Here is a 23,352-nt window from a genome sequence, read left to right as displayed (position 1 = left end):
CTTGATAAAAATCTATATTGGTTGAAGAGACACATCATATCATCTATATGATGGATCAAAGAGTTTAGTGTCAAGATTATTATAATCAATTAGCAATAGATGTATCATCACAACATATTGGTATACATAAATTCAACATGTTGTCATCCATGTCTCCTTGAGAAGACCATCTTTGCATGCTACAAATTAAGAAGCCATTTCTCGTTACATCAAGATCATCTTTCCTAAGCCAAGATTAAAGTTGCCACTTGGGCACTCCAAGGAACACAGAAATGGCATCTATTTGACATCAAGATCAATATGTTTTAAGTCCACTACAGAATCCATATTTTGCTGCCAATCTACTCATATGTATCATTCTTTCCGAGTGATGACTTTATGCAGAGTCGATCAAGAAGCTGTCTTTGAGTAATATTTCTTTCAATGTCATTATGCAGCTCTTCATCTGGTTTTGAAGGATAAAAGTCCTTGCGCAGAGCTTTGGCGATTGCCCTAATGGTGTCTGGGGTTGTTCTACAGCAACCTCCAATAAGAGAAGCTCCAGCCTCATGCCACTTGCTAACATATGAAACAAAATCTTCACCAGAAACACCATTGGATGCCTGTAGCCAGAATCATACAAGTCAGTAGATGTATTTTTTTCATATAATATTGTATATAATCTAATGTCAATATATGATGCTGACCCAAGTTATGCAGAATGATTTTACAATCAGTCACTTCACTACGATCATTTAGTAAGCAGAAGAATGAAAGATTTTGCACCAAATGATCATTATTTTAGCACCACAAATTAGATCAGATGCATATATGGACCATAGTTCAAGGAGTGCTGATTGCTTTATGCAAAGGATGCTTGACATCAGCAACATCATGGGAAGAAAATGTCATGGCATTCAAATTGATCCAACCACCAGTTGATGGCCTCTTAGTAAGGATTTAGCAAGAGGATAATTCTGTTCCGATAGGTTGTGAAGAAAGGTATATACTCCATTAAGGAACAATAGGAGATTAAGACAAAGTGTGCTTTCTTACTCCATCTTACCCTTTGATTTATATCATAGTAATGTCAAAGAAGACGAAAAAGAATGATCAGGCATCAGTTATATCTGAAAATTCAAGCTTAAAGTTTCAAGATAGTGAAAACATACCACCCACTCCTTTTTGTCAGGATCATAGCTTTCACCACTGTTTGGATAGATCACGATTAGCTTTTCTGTCAACTATACAAGAGAAAAACCAGAAACGCCTCATCACAAACTAAAAAGAGTTAAATAGCATGCCAAATACTGAACACATGCTTCATCCAGGATCGTGTGGGGACATGATACTGTCAAAATGAATTGCATAAAATCCAGTATTTAACACAGAAGTACAAAAAGTTAACAATGCAGCTTAATTTAGGAGCTAAAAGCTTAATTATTCATAGTACCTTCCTGATAGATAGAATTAAACTGTGAATATATCTGGGAGAAGTACAGTTGAATCCAATTGCAACAACATTGTCACATGAATCAGCTATCGAAGCACAATCCATCAAAGAGTCTCCACTGACAATGTTGATCCCATCATTTGAGGTGAAAGAAAACCAGACTGGAATTTTTATATTACACTCTTGAAGTAGCTCAATATATGCCTATAAAGGAAAGAATTAGGATCCACCGAGAGTATTATATCAAATAAAAAAGAACTGAGACTCATCTGTCTCTCTATGCAAGGGAAGAACATTGACATCAATAATAAAAACTTTGTGCCAGATGTAAAATTTAAATCTCTAGCTTATTATTCGGACAACCAAGCACGGTTGAGGGAAATGTCGCTCAGTGTAGGTCAGTGATCATCACCTTCCTTATTATAACCAAGCCTTTTTCGGTTCTCCCCTACCTCCACCAGCACGGCTAACTAAATTCATCACCTCACTGTATTAATATTTCGGAGTGATTATTACATAGAAACAATCAAACCATTGTTGGATCAATTATCACTTTCAAGAATAGTAAATATAGAATAATCAAAGTGCTAAAAATTATGCAGGATAATTTACAAATATATATTGAGCACAAGCATGCAATCATTGCTATGCTAGTAAGCTAGAAGTGGCTGAAACTGATATGTTACTTCAATGATTTGGACTCCTTGTATGGAGGAGCAAGTCACTTCAATGTTTGGAGGAGCAAGTTATTCGGAGAAGCAAGTTACTTCAATGCTTTGGTCTCCTTGTTTGGAGGAGCAAGTTACTTCAATGCTTGGAGTTGTCAACAATCAACACGGTTGTATGTCACATTGAGACTTAGTACCAACTCAAGTCCAGGAGTAATCCGACAGGTGGATTAGATTAAGGGACCTAGAAAATTGACCGCTTTGTTGCAGCAAATTACTTCATAACACCACACCCAGTTTCTAAAAGTTTTTGTTTGCCTTATCTTTTCAAAAATATATGAAACTATTAATGTTTATAAAGTGCTTACAGTACTAAGTCCATTACAGCTTTCAGGAAAAAATGTATCAGAAGGTAGCGGCAGGGCTACAGCTTAGGGAGAATCCTGATCTAGATATGTATGTATCAAACAATACCTGTGCTTCAATTTTACATGGAATTGTCTCAAAAGCAATTATATCTGCTCCAGCTTCAGAGAGAACCTGAAGTCTTCTCCTGTGGAAATCTTTGAGCGTCTCCAGAGTCACTTCTAGACCATAATTACCGCTGAAAAATGAATTGACAATGATCACCGTAACTGGAGTTAGATCATCTAACGAAAGGTACCATGTAAGAAGAATAACCACGATGAACATTAGAGGTTGCACCTATACTCGGAGCCATCTGCCAAATATGCTCCATAGCTTCCTATCGATGCTGCAATCAGAACAGGGTGTTGCTTAGAACTGATGCCGTCCTTGCTGCATCTATCGGAGGCTCTAAGGCGTCGCCCCTGAAATATCTCTCGTGCTTCGCATGCAAGCTCGACGCTTCTCCGCAACAAGGCCTCACTTTCCTCCCTAGAGAAGCCTCTAGACTCGAAACCTTGTATGGTAGCCTGGTACACACGAAGTGATCAGCGCTCACCATTATAATGCTGCGAGATGTTGTCACCAAAGATGGATGAGAGAACCTGATAGGATGCGGTGATCAAGATGTTCGCACCAGCTTCAAGATAGTCTAAATGGACCTGCAAAGGTATGGAAGGCGGTAATCAAAGAAAGGGAACAGATTGTGCTGCTTGCAAGCAGTGGAATCGAAGCACCTATCACCGTACTCTGTACGATGGGTTTGTTCGGAATATAAAGATCATGAGAAGTTGACAGATTGCCACAACATGGACAAACACAACACGAGAATGCTGGAGAAGGCCGACGAATGGGAATCATTTTTGTGCCAAACTACATTGTAGACCGTAGTATAGAAGGATGGGAAGTCTATTAAGGATCAGGGAGAAGAGAGGGGACATGCCTTCTTGATGAGGTCGGGGGAGGTGAAGAGGTACTTGGCGCTCCACAGGGGGTCCTTTAGGTCGGCTCCATGTGCTTCGAGCTCCGTGGCCAGCCCGCCGTCGATGACGGCGCATCCACCGGCCTCCCTGAGGAACTCCCGCATCAGACGGGCACCGAACCCCGTGCCACGGTGCGTGCCTGCGTGCGCGTGCGAGAGAGAGAAGGGCGCGATTTCCACTTCCCCGGCCGCCATTCTCACGGAGGCGGAAAGGATGGGATGGGTGGTTCCCGAAGTTGGTCGCGTGCGTGGGGATATATAGGGAAGAGATTTGAGTCCGCCCTCGGTAATTCTTCTGATTCCCGGAAGGGTAAGATGGGGTTCATGAAACGCGCCCGTTGCGGCTATTATGGGAAGAAAAACAGAGCTGTATTGGTGGGCGTTCCCTTCACAAACATCCTCCATCCCCAATCCTCAGATATATAGTTGATCTTTGGCTGGTCCTTGGAATTTGATGCGGCTGTTCTACCGATGCGAAGAATCGGAATCGATTCATCTGTGGATTCAAGACATTCTGATGGCTTGGAGTTATGTATGTAACACTTGGGGATATATATATATATATATATTTGGGCACTTGGGGAAACAGAGCTTGTAGTTCTTTTCTTTTGGGCTTCGTTGTGTTTCTTCTATGTTCAGAGAAGAAAATTGGGCGGATACAATGAATCTAGGCTGCATGTATGTAGATGGGTTTAGCGAAGAAAGTGAAAGACGTCCAGAGTCACTGTACCGTGAGGTAGGTTGACACATCCAGAAGCTCCATGTCGATAGGGTGCACAACAAAAATATCCTTCTCCACTATGAAAAGATGAGCTTATCTTGATGAATCGATTTGCATTGCCAGCTTGCAGGGCCCGCAAAGTTAAATTGTCTTTGAAGCAATAACGAGGAACACACCTTTTCTTTTCTCTGAAAAGTAAACAGAGTAAAAACACCTTTCATCATCGGGTGGAGTTGCCAGAAATAACTCGAAACCAAATAGGAAGAAATAGCTGTCGATGCCACCAACGGTCAGGACAGGATAGGATAATTAATAGTCATTTTAAAATCTATAGTTATCTTCTTGGAAATATAATCTCTTATTAAGAATCAAGTGAGATATACATATTTTGGCTCATAACTTAAATGCTTAAACATTGGTATTTGTCCTTTATATATTAATCTTGACTATATCATCAGTATAAGACTTCTGACATGGTATTAAAATCAAATGAATAAAAATTTGATCTGAATTAATTATATTAAAAAATCAAACTATCAATAGACGTGGATGACTGAACCATCCCATAACATCCGAAAAGATATGAACTCAATTTTAAAGTAAGATTAAAGGAAAAAATATGAATACAAGAAAACATTAAAAATATTCATATGTAAAATGAAGAAAAATATCCTAAGAGGATAGTCTCAGAACTTTAATAATTAATAAATTAAAAAAAAATCTTAAGTTTTTGAGTTGAAGGAGTCCCCATCAATATGTAAGCAAAAACAACAACACCTAAATCACAAGAGACAACTGACACAAGCTCTTCTATCTTAGTTTTCTATCATTTCTGTTCCTTTTTCTCATCTCTCTTCTCTCTAAAGCGTATTCTTTTTTTATCAGCATGTTTCGCATTGATGCTTTAACTGCTGCTGCAGCTGCTGCTAAAGCTGCCTCTTCCATGGCAACGTCAAAACTTCCCTGCAATTCTGAAAGGAGTTTCTTCCCTCCTGGTACTTCATTGTCTTCCAAAGTAATAGGATCATGGCCATTGTAATCTGAAGGGTCTTTGTGAAAGCCAGACATGACCCTAATGCGGGTTGGTAACTGGGTGGCGCTCAGGGTAGGAAGATTTGAGGCACCCATCACCATCCACAAGCGTTGTGTCAAGGAGCTCAACACCATACTGGTCGGGAAATAATTATCTTCCAAGGTAACAACCTAAAGGAAAAAAAAAAAAAAAAAAGTAAGAACGTAAGAAATTATAAAATAAACATGTTTCAAGAAATCTCAATTTTCCATTACCACAAGGCACGGAAAAAGATTTAAAGCTGGTGGGAACATAAAATATGATATATAATGTACTAAATGGGCACATAAAATAAAATTTCTCCTAGAAAAGATGGGAAAAGGTCAGCTGAGAATCCATCTAATAGCCTCAGAAGCTTAACAGTTCGGTAGGTGAATAAGGTAATGTGGAAGCAAATCAAAGTAAAATCCAACTTAAAGCTCATATCCGAAATCGATAATATGTATATGGATAGTCTGCTGACCGGAATCTTTTTCCCTTTGGCTTTTGCTTGGTTAGTAAGCATGTACAGCAGTTCGATGTGCATGTAACATCTATCAGCTAATTATATCTCTTGGTTAATTTTTTACCTTGGCAACAGAGAGAGTTCTATCTGAAAAACCACAACTCAAAAGCACAATCCCACGCAAACTGCAGTACCAAATATCACCATCTTTCAAATTATGGCACGTATGTTTCAGCCAGAATTTCTAAAAGAAAATTTAAAAAAAATGTCAGTGAACTTACCTCTGAATGGCAACAGCAATTATCGAACCATCAGAAGAGACACAGAGATCAGTAACTGGTGGATAACCATCCTCTGTCCCATTGTACTGTAATGATCCTACCTTCAAAATGAAACCAGTAGGCTCTCAGATAAAAAGAATAATAATTTTGCTGACTCAAAAACAATGATGACTAGCTAACCTGTCATGATGAATACTTGAAAATTAAGAATGACTAAAGAAAAACGTAATAAAAGAATGTGAGCAGATGCATGTCATCAGGAGATACGGAATCAAAGCCAGCAGAGAGTGGTATAAATGATCAAGGTAATTGAAAGAAAGACCTTTCATCACAAGTGAAATATGAAACACTATACAAAATGTAAATCAATTAATTCAGATGTGTATTTAGATCTTTATGAAGCACCATTTTAAGATATAAAAAATTGCTAAAAAAGAAAAGGCTCTTCTGAGTCTCGTACACATGCTGATAATAGATGTACCAATATGCAATTGCATTGTCTCCTATTTTAATGTAGTCAGTTCACGCCAACATATCCAACCAAAATAATCTTGCATAAAGGCACAGCTCCAAGCCACAAGGATTCCGTCGATCCAGGAAAAAACTAGAAAATTTTCACTACCAGGTCCCCATTTGCTTTCATCAATCTATGAACTGATACAACTCAATGGACATCTCATTTCTAAGCCAAATGGAGTCTTTCTAATCCAAATGTATTTGCTAATACAGTTGGCAAATTGGGCTAGGTGTCATACCTTTATCCCAGCACTTAAAAGTCATAAAATCTGTGAGTACCATAAACAGTAAACTTTAGCCTCAGCGTTTGTAGATAATGAGGCATCATGACAATCTCTTATTAAAAACATTACAGAAATTGACATCATTTCCTTGCAAAAAGAAAATTCTCTACATAAAAATAAATAAGCTTAGTCTATGTTACCATTGCCCCAACTTCACAAGTAGCAAGTAGGAGTCCAGAAATGAAGTCCCACAACCGAACCTACAAAAGGCAAAACACCATATAAATACATGCCAACAACAACATTTTTCATATTCCTAGATGATTTTTTGCACTCACAGTTGAATCACCACTTCCAGAAAAGAGAAAACCATGGGCACATCCTGGAGGACATGCAAAGGCAAAACAAGAAACAAAGCTGCAAAAAAGAACCCCAGTTATAATGATCTGTTATCCAACAGCCATTTTAAGTGAGATCTTACACTAATATATGGAGGTATGAGATTAAAGATGTGATGTATGTGTGATGTACTCAAATACTCAGCATACAACTGGTTTATGGACTTACTATATATTATAAACTGGCTGCAGAAGTTCAATATAATGTCTTGACCTGCTATAATACTCATTACAATATAAAGGACAACTGTGCTATACGCAAACTAATGTTTAGAAATTCATTAATTTGCATTTTGTAGTGCAAAATAAAGTTATCAAGACTTGGGAAAATGCAAGTATATTGGAGAACAGAAAGCTAAAAGTAAATAACCAAAACAATGTGCATATGACATAGAATCCATGCTCACTCTTTATGACCAAGGCAGAAACTCTGAATTTCATGTGCTCCTTTTAGAGGTAGTTTAGGAAAAACCGTGATCTACAAATGGGGAAATGAGATTACACAAGAAAATTACCATAAGAAATTCTAGAACACTTTAAGAAGTTTATACATACACGAATTTTGAAGTCACGATCAGCACTTGCAATGAACCTTTCATATGGCGAAAATTCCTGCATATTGAACAACAGAAAAATAACCAAAACTATATGAATAATCAAAATTAGACCCTATGGGGCAACCAATAATTAGCGTATTCTGCTTAAAATACATGAGCAATTTCTGCTTAAAATTTAAGATCCGATAGAGTAACAAGGCTATCTTCATTAAACTAGTTAGCGTATTTTGCTTATGGACTTCTGAGATGCACAGCAGAGGCAATATCTATCTGCTTTAGTGATCCATTGTGCAAGGAACATATTGACTTCATAGTAGACTTAGAACTTGTGAAATGGTAGTATGTGGAAAAATAATGCACTGAACTTTCATTTGAAAAAAAATATGTTCAACACACACAACCCCAAAAAAAAACAAAAAAACCAGAATAAAGCTCCATTGATGTCAATGACATGACAAAACGTTAATATTTACAAACCCAATGAAAATGGCATGAGCATGTGCATTATCATTTTTAAAGTACCAGAAAAAAAAAAAACATGGTGTGCCACCCGCTTAATTATGGTACATGACTGCTAAAACTAAGGGTCCAATCACATAAATTTTACTAGATCTAATAGATATAAGCCAATAGAACATGAATAATATCTATAGCAGACATCAATAATACTAAAAGTCATCTAGTTCAAACAGAATAAAATAACAATTAAAAATACCATCAAATAGCACAGCAAAGCGGATCCATTGAAGTTATGCATCAAATATGGGGAATTCTTTTTGGTGGAGAAAAGAAAAACAAGGAGACAGTACAAAGAAAATAAAGTTAACCTTATCATGAATATTAAGAAAGTGGGATGATAAAAACTCATACCAGCCTAGTAATGATGCTGCAGTAATGACCTAGAATTGGCACAACCTTCTTATCAACTTTTGTTTGTTTAGCATCATCTTCATCCAATCCAAGTAACCAGACAACTCCAAACTTATCAGCAAAAGCAACATATCGCCCACTGTGGCTAATAGCAACTGCACTAACTCGTTTGTCTGCAGACCTGGATATTAGTTGTTCACAGCAATATGAATATATAAAACCTTCACGAACAAGGGGTATTTAATAACAGCAAAACAAGGAAAAAATAAAAAATTTGATTAACATAACTATACATAATGAACCTACCCAGTTGACAGTTACAACAACATAATCTTATAATTATATAGTGATTAGATCCAATTTCCCAGAAGGATCTGTGTCTAAATTGTATAAAGGAATAAATTCTCATCCACTAGAATACCTGCACCATACCATCTTCAACAACATAAAAATCTGGAGTAAAAGTCAACTAAGTTCGAGTCTGCTTATGCACTAAAATGAACATGAACGTATGTGCTAGACTAAGTAGCTATAACTCATTGTAGTCTACATCCAAATATTGTTGCATGAACAAAATTTAGGAACACCATTTCTTATTAAAATATGAAACAAACCGAAACCTTGATATCACAGTAGAAAGTTACTATTGTGTGAGAACTTGAGTTATAAGGTAGGATACATCGAACGGTACTGTCTCTAAGGATTTAGGACTTCAGTTGTTAAATGTATCAGCTAAAAATGCCATCTCACCAAGCAGATACTTAAGGGCCAAGGATGGTTTTTAGACAATAAGTTGATAATCATTATCCTATTGATACAGTTTAATGAAACCCTAATGATGTTAGGAACATCAGTCATTTCACATATTGCTAAAATTTAACAAGTAATCCATGATACAGTTCACACTGAAAACAGGAAAAGTCCAATTTTTTTCAGTTTACAAAATCAAGATGCCTTTGCATATGCCTTATCTTATTTTATCAAGTGTCTGTATCAGCCTTAAGATGACATAACACACGTGCTTCATACTTGATTACATATTTGAATTTGCATAAAAAATACATAATAAAATTACATCCCCACCTCCACCCAAAATACATAGGAAAAGAAGAACAAGCAGTTCATCTGAAATTATGCATTGAAAAAATTTAGAGCCTAAAACTCACACAGTATGAATGCAATGCCAGGAACTTGTTTCCCATATCTTGACAAGTTTGTCATCTCCGGCAGATGCAAGAAATTTTCCACTTGCACCAAAGTTAATTGATCTAATTGCATCTGAATGGGAAGGGCCACTGGGATCATCTATCAATGAGACTGAGCAGTTACCCCTGTTGGGAACAAAATAAAGGCAATCAGAATATATATATATATTTTATTGATATATGCCCAAAAGGGCTGATAATGCTTCCAAATTATGGTCTATCATAAGTCTGTCTCTTACTATCGTTCCACCTGTTAGAATTTCAACCATTGACATGTTGCAAAACTTCATTATGACCATATAGCAGTGTCCAAGGTTCGAGTAATAGAAATAACCAACCTCTGCTTGCAAAGGTAAGGCTATGCACATTGATGCTCCGCAGACCGCACAGTGTCAGGGAGCAGCCTTGTGCACTGAGTTTGTCCTTTAGGGTTCAAAAAGCAACAGACAACTACTCAAAGAAGAATCTTCTTATGGCTCAAAGACAAGACATCAGTAGCAAACTTAAAAGCGACCTATCACTGGATTCTTATAATTCTAGTCAAAATTCAAATGTCAAGTATGACATAACCATGAATAATCATGTTTCGATAAAGATATCTTGGAAAGCTTACTCTAAATTGAATAGTCGAAGCTCAGAACCCACTGCAACAACAACTGATTTCTCAAAAGGATGAATGGAGATAAGTGCAGGAGCGACTTCACCATCCATATTTTTCTCTTCTTCAATCAAGCCATTTTCTACATCCTATTCCCAAATGAAAGTTGTGTAAGAAATCAAATACTTAAATGCAACAAAAGGAACGTTTAGCTTTTAAGATATTTTGGCAATAAAATAATGGCACGTGCCTTCTTTTTTCTTTTAGAAACAAGAACATGTCAAGGGAATATAACATTTGAATTTGAAACTACATTTGCTGGGTCGGACATGCAAGCCTTGTGAAATTTAATTTATTCGAAAGGTTGTTTCTTAAAAAGGAGCACCCGCATAACAACATAGCTACAACATTTGAGAACTCAAATGACATGGAAGTTAATCTGTATCTAGAATAGAACAGTTAAGTACTATCCAACATTATTTCAATCAAAACAATACAAATCCATATATGGTGAGGCACTTAACCCGTTAGCTTGTGGCCTCAATCTTGGTCTACAAAATGTCCTACAAATATGATTAATGACTAAGATTTTCTTAATTGTGCAATGGGCCATTAGAAAAGAAATAATAAGGGACTATAAGTGATTAAATTCATAGTACAAATTGATCTTTATGAATATCCAAGTCAATTCTTTGTAATTCATATATACACATAGTGGTCATTCTTTTTATGAAGATTTTCACATAACATCAACATTTTAGTGTCCAAGCAATTAATTAGTTAAAGCAAGGTCAGGAGACACATTAAAAAAAAAAAGAGTATGTCTTGGTGTTTAGGCAAATTAATTTGGTTATACCAGGACTTGTGAAGTCTGATTAATGTGGGAGGATCACAGTTATGTTTACAACTTATCTCTCTAAAAAACAGCCCGACCTGTACGCTCGTAACATGATAAGATCATAATCTGAGCTATCCTGATCACACCTCGGTGCAATTTTCCGTAAAGGTGTATGCTATCGAGTAGCCCATGAAGGGTTTTCTTTTAGATTATCCCTGAACAAAAGGGTTTTTCGATTAGTTTTGATGGTTTTCTTTTAGCTTAATCCTCAAGAAAACGGTTTTCTAGTAGCCTTGATGAAGCAAGTAGGTTCCTAGATGTCATTAAAAGACTGCATAACAAGAAGGTGAAAAGAGAAGTCATAAATTTATGTAGAATTAATGATCTCAATCGCACTCGTAAAATTACACAACCGGGTGTAGGATTAACTTGGCGCACGGATTTCGATCGGATCAAGTAGCGTTAATGCAGAAGAAGGGAGTCAACAAAGAGCCAAATCCAAGAGAAGGACGAGGACCAAGATTAAAAAGAGCACGAACCATGGTTACCGCTGCAGGAGCCGCTTCGTCGCCGCCATCGGAGACAATCTCCGTCGTCTCTTCCATGGATGTCGGGTTTGCCCCTGGCGGCAGCTCCTCTGCGTTCGATGCCAACCCAAGAAGCGAAGAAGAGAACGCGAGGGATGGGAATCGAAAGCTTAGCACGGCGCGAAACCTTTTGATGCGCTCGTTCGCCCTAATGTCGAACGGCACGCGGCATACTGGGCCACGTGTACCGCTCCCTCGGTCACGTGAAGAACACGAGTTGGGCAGGAAGCTGTTAACGGGTCGGATCGGGTTGATATCGGGCACAGTCCACCGTTCAATTCGTTGAAGATGGACGGTCCAGATTAATCCAATATCCAACCCAAACCACCCGCAAACCCCTAGTCGCCATCCACCGCTATATCTCTCCGCCGGCCCGCCGTCGTCCCGCTCAGCGTCGCGTGCCTTCCAAGGGTGTCTCTCTCCTTCTGAGATTGAGAGATCCCGCGATGAAAACGTAAGCCCTCTTCTTCTTGGTGATTCCTTTCTGATCCTGTTGTTGGAATCTTGCTAAAGAAACGATCTTGGTGCTCCATAGATTACAGGCGAATGCTGGGGTGCTCACCAATCTCGAGGTCCTCGAGTTCTTGCGCGCGAGAGGGGCGACGAGTGATCCCATGGGGTGCCTTGGTGCTGTTGCCCCGTCCGAGTGCAAGGTGACACTCCCACGCCCTAAATCTCATCGTCTAGCAATCCTGGTGACGGTATCTTGGTTCTGGTGTGGGCAGGTTTTCGATTACCTTGTAAACACGCCTGCTTGCAATCAGACACGGGGAGCAATCGATGAGTTCTTGAAAAGATGCGAAAAATTCAAGCTTGCAAAAGCTGAGAAGTTCAACATCATCAACTTGAGGCCATCCAACCAAGCTCTGATCGATCCGGTATGTCTTGTTTTTTGAAACTAATTGGTACTGTTATGTTTGGTATGTTAGAATGTGTGAGCTTGCATTTAGGTATTGCGATTATTTACATCAAGCTTTGTCAACAATTATCAGTTGTTGCATACGAAGAACCATGTTAATTGTTGACTAATTATGCATCCAGCTTCTATTCAAAGGAAAACTTCTGTTCTTCCTCGAGGTGATGATATGTCTGCATTGTAGATTGCTAAATTATATGACCTTGGTGTACCTGCTCCATGATAATTTCATGTGATGACTCCCTTGAATATTATAGCTTCATGAGTTCTTTAAGTAACTTTCTTAACTTAGGCTCCTGGACTTCTTAAGATTAACCTTTATCATGGTTAGCTGGAGATAGTTTCATCATTGTGAATTACTCAAACAAATAAAGAGGGTCCATTTGAACTATTTGCAACCAACTTAATAAAATCATTTGCACGATTGTGTGCGTGTGCGCGCGCACATGTGTGTAGAGAGAGAGAGAGAGAGAGAGAGAGATAATTTCAAGTTTTCAACCAACTTGATGATTCTATTTATTTTCAGAGAATGCATTTAGAGTTAAAAGAGTCTTTAGGTAACCATCAAGGAGTTAACACAGAAACCTTACGAAGGACCAATATTCAAACCCAAAAAAACCGAGTTTGAATAAATGATGCATTCAAAAGGCTCATGACTTGTGCAAGAAGTGATGCATAAATCTGCATGTCAAGAGCAATCAAAAGGCTCATGAGGTTGATTTTATCAAGATCTGAGAAAATATGGTAAACTATTAATCAATATCAACAAAATCTCTGAAAACATATGAAATTTTGGTTTTACACTCCTTAAAGCCCAAGGACTTCTAAGTGATCTTTAACCCTGAGTACCCTTTGCACACGAAAAAATAAGGAACCTGGAGTTGGCATAGATGAGTGAAGTTGTCGATGCAGTGAAATAGAAACTAGAAAAATAAACCATGGTGGATACACTCATAAAGACCTGTGCCTCATTGAAAATCTTAAACCGATCTATTTTAAAACAGGAGGTGCAATGAACTATTTATATTCCAAGACTCATCTCTGAGAATCGTCAAAATACTTACCATTGTTCAGTTATCAAAGAACTTTCATTAGGATTTACTATGCCTATACTGTTAAGATGTTGCAGCTTTTATCCAAATAATGCATGCTTCCACTATTGTCTTATGTTCTAGTTTTAGCTCGTTCTAGTTTTTACTCTAAAACTTGATATCCTAAAATGATTTGATTTGAGTGTCCGCCTTTATTAGACATCATTGTCGGACTACTTTTGAAGCTACCATCAGTTTTTGGACTGGTAAATCTACCCAAATATATGTGCTAAGATATTAGAATATGCTCCATTCATTTCATGACAAATAGTCTAAGAGATCTGTTTCTTTTTCCATCATCCCTTTGTTCGTGCCTTCTTACCTGTGCAGATTATCGAGTACTGCGAGAAGCGTCTTACAAAAGACGAAGCCCGAGGGATTGATGAAGTTCAGGAGCTGGTGGATTCAGTTCTTGAGGTTTTACCACCACCTCCAGCAAAGCCTGATGAAGAAATGCAGGATCTTGAAGAAACGCCAACTGCGAAGCCAATGGAGGAAAATTAGTTCTTTTTTTTCTTCTTTCTGCAGCATGTGTGTTAATTCTCAAAACCATTGTGCTAATGCCCCCAATTTCCTCTCTCTCTCTCTCCCCCCCCCTCCCTCTCTCATTTTGGATTCTGATTTTTCCTCAATGATTGATTGATATAGTACATTCATCTTTTTGAAGCTGTGATGGGAGCATCATCAATGTTTCTTCTGGCTGCTTAGTTTCCTCCTCTATCAACATGATGCGAATGGCCCAAGAATCTGACACAGATTGATGCTGGAAAACTTGTCATCATCAAAAGATGTTACTGTTCACAGCTTCGATGAATCCTGGCACCCAGAAGCACCTGCAGCATTGTGTTTGAAGTTGAACCAACCGAGCGCATGAAGTTGTCACGGAACCCCATCAATTCCTTGATTCATAGCAAGTCCTTACGATGATGGATAGTTGTTAAGACCGTTTATATTTCTCTTAAATCAGTCTTCACACAAAAGTGACGGAAATAGTCTCGTTATGTGTCGTGGCTGATGAGACAGCATGGCCTGGTCGCCGTGCTCCACGGGTTGATGTCGGGAGTCTTCTGTCGGTTGAGCTGGGTGTCGAGGTCGATCGAACCCTCGCGACGGGGTGTTGATCAGTGTTCCTTGGTGTGTCGATCCAGGCGCCGTGTATGTCGAGCTACGTCCCTCCTTCTCCGAGGTGGTTGGCAGCTCGTCTTCGTGAGGTGGTTGCGCCCTCGGGAAGGAGTGCTGGTTAGCGTTGGTCGGGATCCAGACCGATGGGCTGCTCTCCTTCGTGCACTGGGTGGCAATTCCCGGGTGGTTGACAGTCCATCTTCGTGAGGTGGTCATATTTTCCTACGAAAATGGCCCCCATCAGGATCACCCGATGGGGCCCCTCCGACGATCGGGGGTATTTATACCTGCGTACGGGAATTGGTCAGGCCCTAATCCGGCATGGTCGTTGACTCTAGGGGCGGAACCACCTCTCTAACGAGATGGTGTCTTCAGGGGTTTTCGAGCGGCGTCAGACGACATCGCCCCCAGCTCCCAATTGGAGCTTGACGTGGCATGCACCTCACGGTTCTAGAGACGTACGGTGTCGCGTCGGTCTACGGCGTGGGGAGCAGATGAGAAGGAAAAAAAAAAAGTAGGGAAACAGATGCTTCAATATGCTTGTGACTTATTTTTCTATCAAACATTATAATTGCTTGACTTGATTCCTTCTGCAAAATTATAGCTTATACTGTATCGCATGCCAACTTGAAACTCTCATCCTATAATTCTACTCTACTTGCTTACCTTAAGCTGGGAAATACCCACCGTGGCCCCCGCACGTCCGTGGCCATGCGACCCCACACCGCCGTGGGCGAGCGCGCGTCACCCACCCGACGCGAACCCACTTATCGTGACCGCTCGCTGGAACCCCACGTCCGACGTGGGCGCACCCACGTGAGGGTGGGCCCCGAGACGTCGGTGTCGGAGGCCTACGGGTGTCAAGACACGCGTTAGGATGGGGGTGTAACAACGGGCCCTGAGCGGTCTGCACGTGACCCGGATTTCGTCCCATGCCGCTGACGTCACCTGCATACCAATAATGTCTCCAATTTACCTTACGCATAAATCGCATGTAAAGTACCATCATGTGCGTTGTAACGCTGGATTGATCATATCCGAGCGCCGCGATTGGCTCAGTACGTGCTGCTTCGTCCAACCAGCCGTACGATTAATCTACCTCGCTGGCAACATGTCACGGTCTACGCGGCAAAGCTTGTTGCATGCGTAGGCTTTTGGGTGATCGGGGCGACGGGCGGGGCCAGGCAGTCACTGGTGGGAGCGGCGGACAGACGTGGCGGCATGGGGTTGCGTCGTCCACCGGATAAAATAAACCGGTCCCCAACGAACGGGAGACGCCGCGGCCTAACCCCATCCCGTTTGAGTTTGTTTCCGAGTACATTGCCTCTCTCGAGCTATTTTTCCCTCTTTGAGGTAGCTCCTGCGATCGCACTACGCGCGCGAGAGAGAAAGAGATATGATCGACTCTTCTCCCGCTGCTATTCCTTTGATGTCTACTCCTGCATCCGTGGTGGTCGGAACCCCGGCCGATCACGGCGGCTTGCCTCCTACGAGCGCCGGGGAGATTGTGCCTCGGTCGCCGCTCGAGAAGCCCCTCGCCGAACTCACCGAGAGGGACATCGCGCAGCTCACCCGCGAGGACGCCCGCCGCTTCCTCAAATCCAAAGGTCTCTCTCTCTCTCTCTGTCTCTCTCTCTCTCTGTGTTCCTGCTTTGCCGGGGGGGGGCGGTGATGGGGGAATCGATGGGCGCGTGTAGGGATGCGGCGGCCGTCATGGAACAAGTCGCAGGCGATCCAGCAGGTCATCTCCCTTAAGGCCCTCCTCGAGGGGACGCCGGGATGCGACGACTGCCCCGCTGGCGTCGGAATCTTTCAGAAGTCTTCCCCTCCTCCGGCGCCGGTGTTCCCCTTGCAGGTCGTCATCCTCTGGTTTTTCCTTTCCCCACAAAGTACCGAAGTAACGCCCTTATTCTCACCCCATTTCTTGCTTCTTTTCAGCAGGACTCTTCTCCGCCCTCACCGAAGGACGGCGGCGGATCGCAGCTGCCGGCAAAGGAGTCGTCACCGTACCGGAGGAGGGATCCGATCCCTCCGTCCTACTCCGCCGGAGCGGACCCCCATCCCCTGCCGGAGATCCGCTGCCTCTTCCCCAGGTTTGTCTCCTTAAGCATCCCCAACTGGACCCCCCAAAACCCATCCCCTCCTCGCGCCGCTAAGGTGCGCCGGTTCGCGGTCCCCTCTCTTTCACCGGGTCACCCCTCCGTTCCTTGAGACCCTTCATCGTCGATCCGACGACCCAGATCGTCCGCCCCAGTACGTGATTACTTAATCGAGCAAAGGAGCTCATCGGTAGGCGTTATGTCCCATGGGTGGGCCAGCGCTCCTCTCCGCATAGGGATGGTGCAGGTCACTATGGGCGTGTCGTGAACATTGATGACGGTTTATGCGTCTCTGTTTTCAGGGCGACGGCCGAACTCCCGGCCGGGCAGATGACGATCGTCTACGACGGCGTGGTCAACGTCTACGACGGCTTGCCGATGGATCAGGTAAGTTCAAGAATCTCGTGTTCGCCCGTCACTCACGACGCGTTACACGCTGACACGGCGCCGCTTTGCCTCGCAGGCGAGGGCGGTCCTGGAGCTCGCGGCCAGCGCGGTCTGCTTCGACGACCTAACCCGTCCGGTTTCTCCGGCCTTCCGCCCCACCTCAGTTGTCCCCGAGCAGGGCCCGGTATCGGTCCCCACAGCGCCCTCGTTGGCCAAAACTTTCCCAGTAGCAGCGTCGGGTAGCCATCGACTGCCGTATTGTGCAGATAAATCCTGGCCTTGTGATAATATCTGACCGGACTGATTGTGATGCAGGCAGGGTGGCCCACCACGCGGCGGGCGGCTTGGAGGAACCGAGAGGCACGCGGCCAGCGGAGCCTGGTAAGAGAGCGGGGAATTTGTGGCGGGTAAAGTTTGTTTTCTGATTCGATCATTACTGATTGCGACACACATTTTGACACCCTAGTGGGATCCTCGAACAGTATCATCCTGTGAGAGGCTGTCTCAACGTCAGGCCCCCCACTGTGTGATGGGTCGTGCATTTAAAGATTTAGGGCGACACTTGGTTCCCTTACCAAGGAGAGGACTGAGACCGGGATGGAAATGGGAGCGGGTGATTTTTTCACTCGTGTTCGGTCGGGACGGACAGAGGCGTCCTTTAGAGAGGACTTGTGTTTTGCTTATTAAGGGATATGAAATCCGACCTGGTGCGTGTGATTCGCATTCACAATCCCAAAGGATATAAAAATAGCCTTTAATATGACATATGAAAATGATATACCAAATAATAATATTTTAAAATTTTAAAAAATAAAATATCGTTCATAAAACTATTAACTAAATATTAGCTTAAAGTAGAAAAAAGATAAAATAATATAAAGTACCATAAAACAATATATAGGTGAGAAGAATGATGATGTGACTGACAATCGATACTTACTTGTTATGTAGTCGACATCCTAACGCCATATGATCGATATTCTAATGTCATGGTTTTGATAATTAGATGCCACATTGATTAACATCTCGATGTCATTTGATTGACATGTTGTCATTCATTGGATTCGACATGACTTTGATTAACGGGAGAGGCATGTAATCGTCCCGACATTAACACACATCGAAGGGGGCATTTCCTCCCTCTCTAAAACCACACTATGAAAAGCTCATCATGTGCATTTCCTTTCTTTCTAAGATTTTAAAGCTCTAGTACATTCTAATTCTGAAGTATTCAACGCTTGATTGATACTTTATATCCAAAACTAACTTAAGCATCAGAGGGATTTTATCGGACATACTTCTGACATAGTTTTACAGTGTTTGACACTTTGAACAATGAAGGGGATTTGACACTTTTCCAACACTAGTCAGAGATAATCATAGAACAAGACCTCCATTGACTCTAAATTGGCATCCCAATCAGACAATCAAAATATGTAGTAGCATTAAATTATAATAAATAGTATAGTAAATATGAATATATATAAAATCTATCAAAATAAGATAATTAAAACATAAAGAAATATGACAAGATGAAACAAGAAGCAACATAGGATTTTAAATTCCATTTTCAATTCTTTTGTTCGTGGACGAAACATGTTAAAGGATTCTGATCTTAGCTGAATCCATTTCCTATACTTCTGGTTCGTGAGTATAGAGCAAATGTCATCTAAGTGTACTTCACGCAACCAGCGAGATATTTGAGTTCTGGTGGTTGTTGGGTTAGATGGGTGGCTGTGGTTGTTAGGGGAGGAACCCAGTTTTTATTATTATTCGCGATAGTTGTAAGTGTAATAACGGACTGGAAGCCTGTTTGCAGATTGGGTGGCCTATGGACTGATTGCGATTTGCCCATTATGATCGGGCCGACCATTAATTTGTTATTGTTCTTCATTGCAATAACCACTAATTTGTTATTGTTCTTCATTTCTGCCCCTGTTCCAACTTCCCAATAACCATAGTTGCCGGCTTGATAGTTGCATCTATTTTTAGTATCTAGTTGTCTGGACCTATCTGTTTAAATGTTTGTTGAAGAAAGTTTTCAATCCTGCAGCACAAAGTTCTGTGTTCAATTTTTAATGGGAATTAAGTTGTCATGAATAATCTAAATATATGATGTTGTTCAAAAATCATATTTGTAAAAGTAGATCCTTAAAAAGATTTGCATAAAACTATAGGAGTATGCTATGAGAATTTGTAGATATCTAGTTTTCAGAACAAATTTGTGTTTGCTGCACTTGTCCTATTAACTGAAACCTGTATGTTGAGATTGGCTTTCACTACTTCATGCATGAAACCAGGCTTATGTTGACTGTTTGTATGTAATACTGCTAAGCCTCATTTTTATTTGCTGAATATTGTGCTAGTGTGTCGTGTCCATACAGTTGCCCTCAGAAATCCTATGAAATTGACACTGATAAGAGAGATATGGATGTGGAGGGAGTTTATAATTAATCCATATGACTAGCATCATATTAGCGACCTAATAATCAATCAAATGATGCCATACTTGTACTAATGCTGCTTGAACTACCACAGATTCTGCAACAAGCAGAAAAGCATCATTGCAGAGGTATTTGGTGAAAAGAAAAGACAGGTATTGCTTTTTTGTACCAGAGAGGCCTTGTTGTTAAAGAAATTCCATTAATTTTTTTTTCTTTGATGAAGATTCAAGGCAAAGAAACTCCTTAAAGGTTCAACTTCTTCAAATATGGAAATGATGTACTTTAGCCAAAAGTTGAAATTCCCGAACCTAAATGAGCTTACCACGCTCGATGACACAAGCTTCTCTGCCCTATTTCAACAACCTCAATCCCCAGGTAGGTGCAGCTCTGGAGAAAACCAAGTTCAAAGGGAGAAATTCTTCATCGATCTCAATGGTGATGGTGAGTTAAATTTTGTGTTAGATGATATATGCACTGTACTTTTCCTTTGCATGTAAAATCACTACTGGTTGATTAAGCTAGCATCTCGATGAGGATGCTACTCATGCAAAAATTTATGAAATTTTTGCACATGAGATGTTTTCTTTTGAGTTCTGTTTCAACATACAGAAATATCATATGATATAGTAATTGTTTTCTTTGTCTGATTCGCTTTTGATGTTGAAAATATCAAGGCTTGTTTATATATTTTCTTGTATTCGACTTTCAATGTTTTTTTTCATCTTACCATTGGTGATCTCTCCTCTTCTGAGGTAGTCTCTCTGCCTTTCACCACCACCTACTCCGAGAATATATGGTGCTAGTTTAGGTGTATGGCCAAATGAAGAACCAGTAATGCACAAATAATTTTAATTAAATATTGAGAAAAAATGGAAAATACAATCTTCAATTCATGGCATATTCTGATATCATTTTAAAGATTTAATTTAGTAGTTATAAATTCTAATGGTTTAAGCTATTAGAAAATGACCCAATATATGTTTCAACAGTGTCCGATTCACTGGGCTTGTTCTGCTATTCATATGCTCTTGTCCATCATCACCACTATTCTCTTTTCTTCTTGGATCTGTGATAGTTTAGATTAGGAAAATAAAACCTGCGAACAAATTAGTTGCAGTTCCTCAAACCATCATCACCCTATTCTTGGAATTTGGATAACCTGATAAGATCAGAAACTAAACTTATGTTGGAAGTTAGAGCTTTTTTATCAAAAAAAAAATAAAGAGAGTTAAAAGTAAGATTTGGTGTCAGATACATGTCTCTCAATTACTTTGTTGATTGACATGAGCTGAACAAATGAGTTGCAGTTTCTCAGACTTCTCATGAGATAAAAATAATAATAATAACAATCACAATTTCAAATTATTATTATAATAAATTTCAGTAGGATTACATCTTAGTTCGATGTGATATAAATCGATGATGTATGCACATACTCCACCATCCATTAATTAATTCTATTGATTACATCTGGTTGGTGTTTACTTCGTTTGGTTTAGCACTACTGCTGGTGACAATCTGATATCTGTTTGCATCTCAATCGTAATTACAGGTGGTGGGGATTAGTGAACTGCCTAACTTCACTTGTTTGACGAACAGAAATGTGCTAATGCTGCTCCATCAACATGGCCAAAGCCATCAGAGATCCTAATTCCTCATCTTTCTGCTTTGGGTTTGAACATATTCAAGAAGTTTGGGTTTGTGATTCCAAGCAATGACAAGCATGACTTTGACAAATAGTGGAAGACAGGATGGAAGATGAGATTGAGTCATAGTCTCCATCCAGCATATAAATCTGCCAAGATTTAACAGATTTCTTCACCTGTGAAAACAATTCTGCCAGTTTATGGTGCCAGTGCAGCCTATGGAAGGATCGCAGTTCTGTGTTTCCAACTGCTATCATTTTCTTACCATTTACCACCTTGCTTGCTGTAAGGTGTTCTATGAATATTGCAGCTGCTCGTGGATTTATTTGGGGTGAGTACCGTATCCCGAAAGTTTGACATGCCATTTTTTTTTTCTCTTTTATGAGATAGTTTTCTTGTTGTTGATTCTTATATTTAAGTTTATCGATGCATGTTGAATCTATTGGTTTACGTTACTGGTGGAAGTATTGCCTCGAGGACCAAACGCACTCGTGTTTTCTGCATTACTCATTTTAGATTCTTTATCCGTTCGTAAGTGCTTTTGGCTTTTCCTTCGTATTTAAAAGTGTTTGCTGGTGGCTTCTTGTTTTCTTGCCTCTTCTTCTTCTTCAGTAATGTGGTGATATTTTTCTTTTTGTTCTTTTCAATCATTCCGTCCACCATCTCATGCTTACCATTTCTTTGGGTCTCATAGTATTTTTTTTATATGTGACCTCACATTTATTTGGCCAATGAGAACCATATAAATTTTATTTTCTTTTAGTGTCTTCATATTTCATTCAGCAAAGCCCAAAAGCAATCTGCTCATTCGGAAGTCCAACTCATGACTTTTTGACTTTTTATTGTAGACTCGTTCTTGGGGCTTTGTCGAGTAATATTTTTTTATGAAACACCCTTATGCTAATCTTGGCCGTCATCATTTCATCATCATCAATCTAATCCACTATTAGAAAAGAAAGGAGGTCTTCGTCATTACCATTCATGACATCTTATAGGAGTGCTCAATGCATACGTATCAGAACTGAGTCAATTATGTAAGCTATATATTTAATTTAATTATATATATATTCATAGTCAATTGCTTATTAAGGTATGATGTGTTATTGGACATATATGATTTAATTTTATAACTTTAAAAATGATGCTATAAATTATGCATAACAATTAATACCTATGGAATTTTGTGTATTATTAATATCTTTAACAATAACATAAAGTGCTCGGAGTGGCTCACAAGAGAAAATAATGAGGTGAAAGAGGGATGTCTCTTAACAATTAAATACCTTGGCAAAACGTTGTATCCATCAAATTTATCATCGCAATCCAAGTCTTAATCAAAGCAAAAGTCAAACCACTCATGTTCCCAATTTGGCTTTGCTTAGCACGAGGATTTGGCGCTGACATCGACCCGGTCTTCGGCACGAGGGATAGGAGCGAGTCAAAGTGGATCAGGTACGACTCCACACAAGCTGCGTTGCTTCCCGTTTCCGTTAAACCGTAAGCATGACATGACCCACTCGCAAACCCATATCCATCTATTTCTCGTTTCCTCAGATTTTAATCTGATGCGTCGGTTTGACCGGCCCGAATCAGGTGCGGATGGGACATCCGAAGGAATAATCCTCACCGCGGGTAACCGCACCCATCCCCAGGAACGACCACGACCACCCCCTCGGATCCGCTTCATCCTCGCCCTGTCCGTCGCAGCCCGCACGAATCGTGAGGTCGGACGTGGGCTACGACCGAGGGGATCGCAAGATCTCGAGCGGGAGTGAGGGAAACCGGGGCACCGCCTTCGCCACGACTTAGGTTTCGATCGCCACGGCACCGAGCGCCCCGTACTTCGCA

The 23,352-nt window shown here is 40.5% G+C and overlaps 4 protein-coding genes across 6 annotated transcripts; 2 read left to right on the top strand and 2 right to left on the bottom strand.

The window, feature by feature from the left end:
- Positions 1 to 123: 123 nt before the first annotated feature.
- LOC135618696 (homocysteine S-methyltransferase 2-like) lies at positions 124 to 4,027 on the bottom strand. Its single transcript, XM_065119845.1, has 7 exons — positions 3,449 to 4,027; positions 3,111 to 3,167; positions 2,806 to 3,035; positions 2,575 to 2,704; positions 1,433 to 1,636; positions 1,152 to 1,223; positions 124 to 602 (listed from the first exon to the last, which is right to left on the bottom strand). Exons 1-7 carry the CDS (start codon positions 3,890 to 3,892, stop codon positions 342 to 344), a joined length of 1,398 nt encoding a protein of 465 aa, XP_064975917.1. The 5' UTR covers positions 3,893 to 4,027; the 3' UTR covers positions 124 to 341.
- An 839-nt stretch (positions 4,028 to 4,866) lies between these two features.
- Positions 4,867 to 11,953, bottom strand: LOC135618694 (uncharacterized). The gene is made up of 11 exons (XM_065119843.1): positions 11,752 to 11,953; positions 10,390 to 10,523; positions 9,738 to 9,902; positions 8,572 to 8,752; positions 7,700 to 7,756; positions 7,552 to 7,622; positions 7,085 to 7,163; positions 6,947 to 7,006; positions 6,007 to 6,107; positions 5,850 to 5,910; positions 4,867 to 5,411 (listed from the first exon to the last, which is right to left on the bottom strand). The coding sequence occupies exons 1-11, from the start codon at positions 11,815 to 11,817 to the stop codon at positions 5,019 to 5,021; spliced, it is 1,368 nt and encodes a 455-aa protein (XP_064975915.1). The 5' UTR covers positions 11,818 to 11,953; the 3' UTR covers positions 4,867 to 5,018.
- Positions 11,954 to 12,130: 177 nt separating this feature from the next.
- LOC135618695 (uncharacterized) lies at positions 12,131 to 14,474 on the top strand. Its single transcript, XM_065119844.1, has 4 exons — positions 12,131 to 12,253; positions 12,335 to 12,452; positions 12,525 to 12,677; positions 14,137 to 14,474. The coding sequence occupies exons 1-4, from the start codon at positions 12,246 to 12,248 to the stop codon at positions 14,308 to 14,310; spliced, it is 453 nt and encodes a 150-aa protein (XP_064975916.1). The 5' UTR covers positions 12,131 to 12,245; the 3' UTR covers positions 14,311 to 14,474.
- Positions 14,475 to 16,192: 1,718 nt separating this feature from the next.
- On the top strand, positions 16,193 to 21,954 carry LOC103993861 (protein TIFY 4B-like). 3 transcript variants are annotated; one of them, XM_009414072.3, is made up of 9 exons: positions 16,193 to 16,535; positions 16,626 to 16,783; positions 16,870 to 17,021; positions 17,330 to 17,414; positions 17,491 to 17,653; positions 17,730 to 17,795; positions 19,953 to 20,010; positions 20,082 to 20,299; positions 21,411 to 21,954. In XM_009414072.3, exons 1-9 carry the CDS (start codon positions 16,325 to 16,327, stop codon positions 21,422 to 21,424), a joined length of 1,125 nt encoding a protein of 374 aa, XP_009412347.2. In that variant the 5' UTR covers positions 16,193 to 16,324; the 3' UTR covers positions 21,425 to 21,954. The 3 variants fall into 3 exon arrangements, with proteins under 3 accessions (XP_009412347.2, XP_009412346.2, XP_018685400.2); XM_009414071.3 differs by having other exon boundaries at positions 16,867 to 17,021; XM_018829855.2 differs by lacking the exon at positions 21,411 to 21,954 and having other exon boundaries at positions 16,867 to 17,021; positions 17,730 to 17,821; positions 20,082 to 20,218.
- The last annotated feature ends 1,398 nt before the right edge of the window (positions 21,955 to 23,352 follow it).

This window comes from Musa acuminata, chromosome BXJ2-8 (assembly GCF_036884655.1).
Source record: "Musa acuminata AAA Group cultivar baxijiao chromosome BXJ2-8, Cavendish_Baxijiao_AAA, whole genome shotgun sequence".
Lineage (NCBI taxonomy): Eukaryota > Viridiplantae > Streptophyta > Magnoliopsida > Zingiberales > Musaceae > Musa > Musa acuminata.
This window is presented reverse-complemented; position numbering and strand designations above follow the sequence as displayed.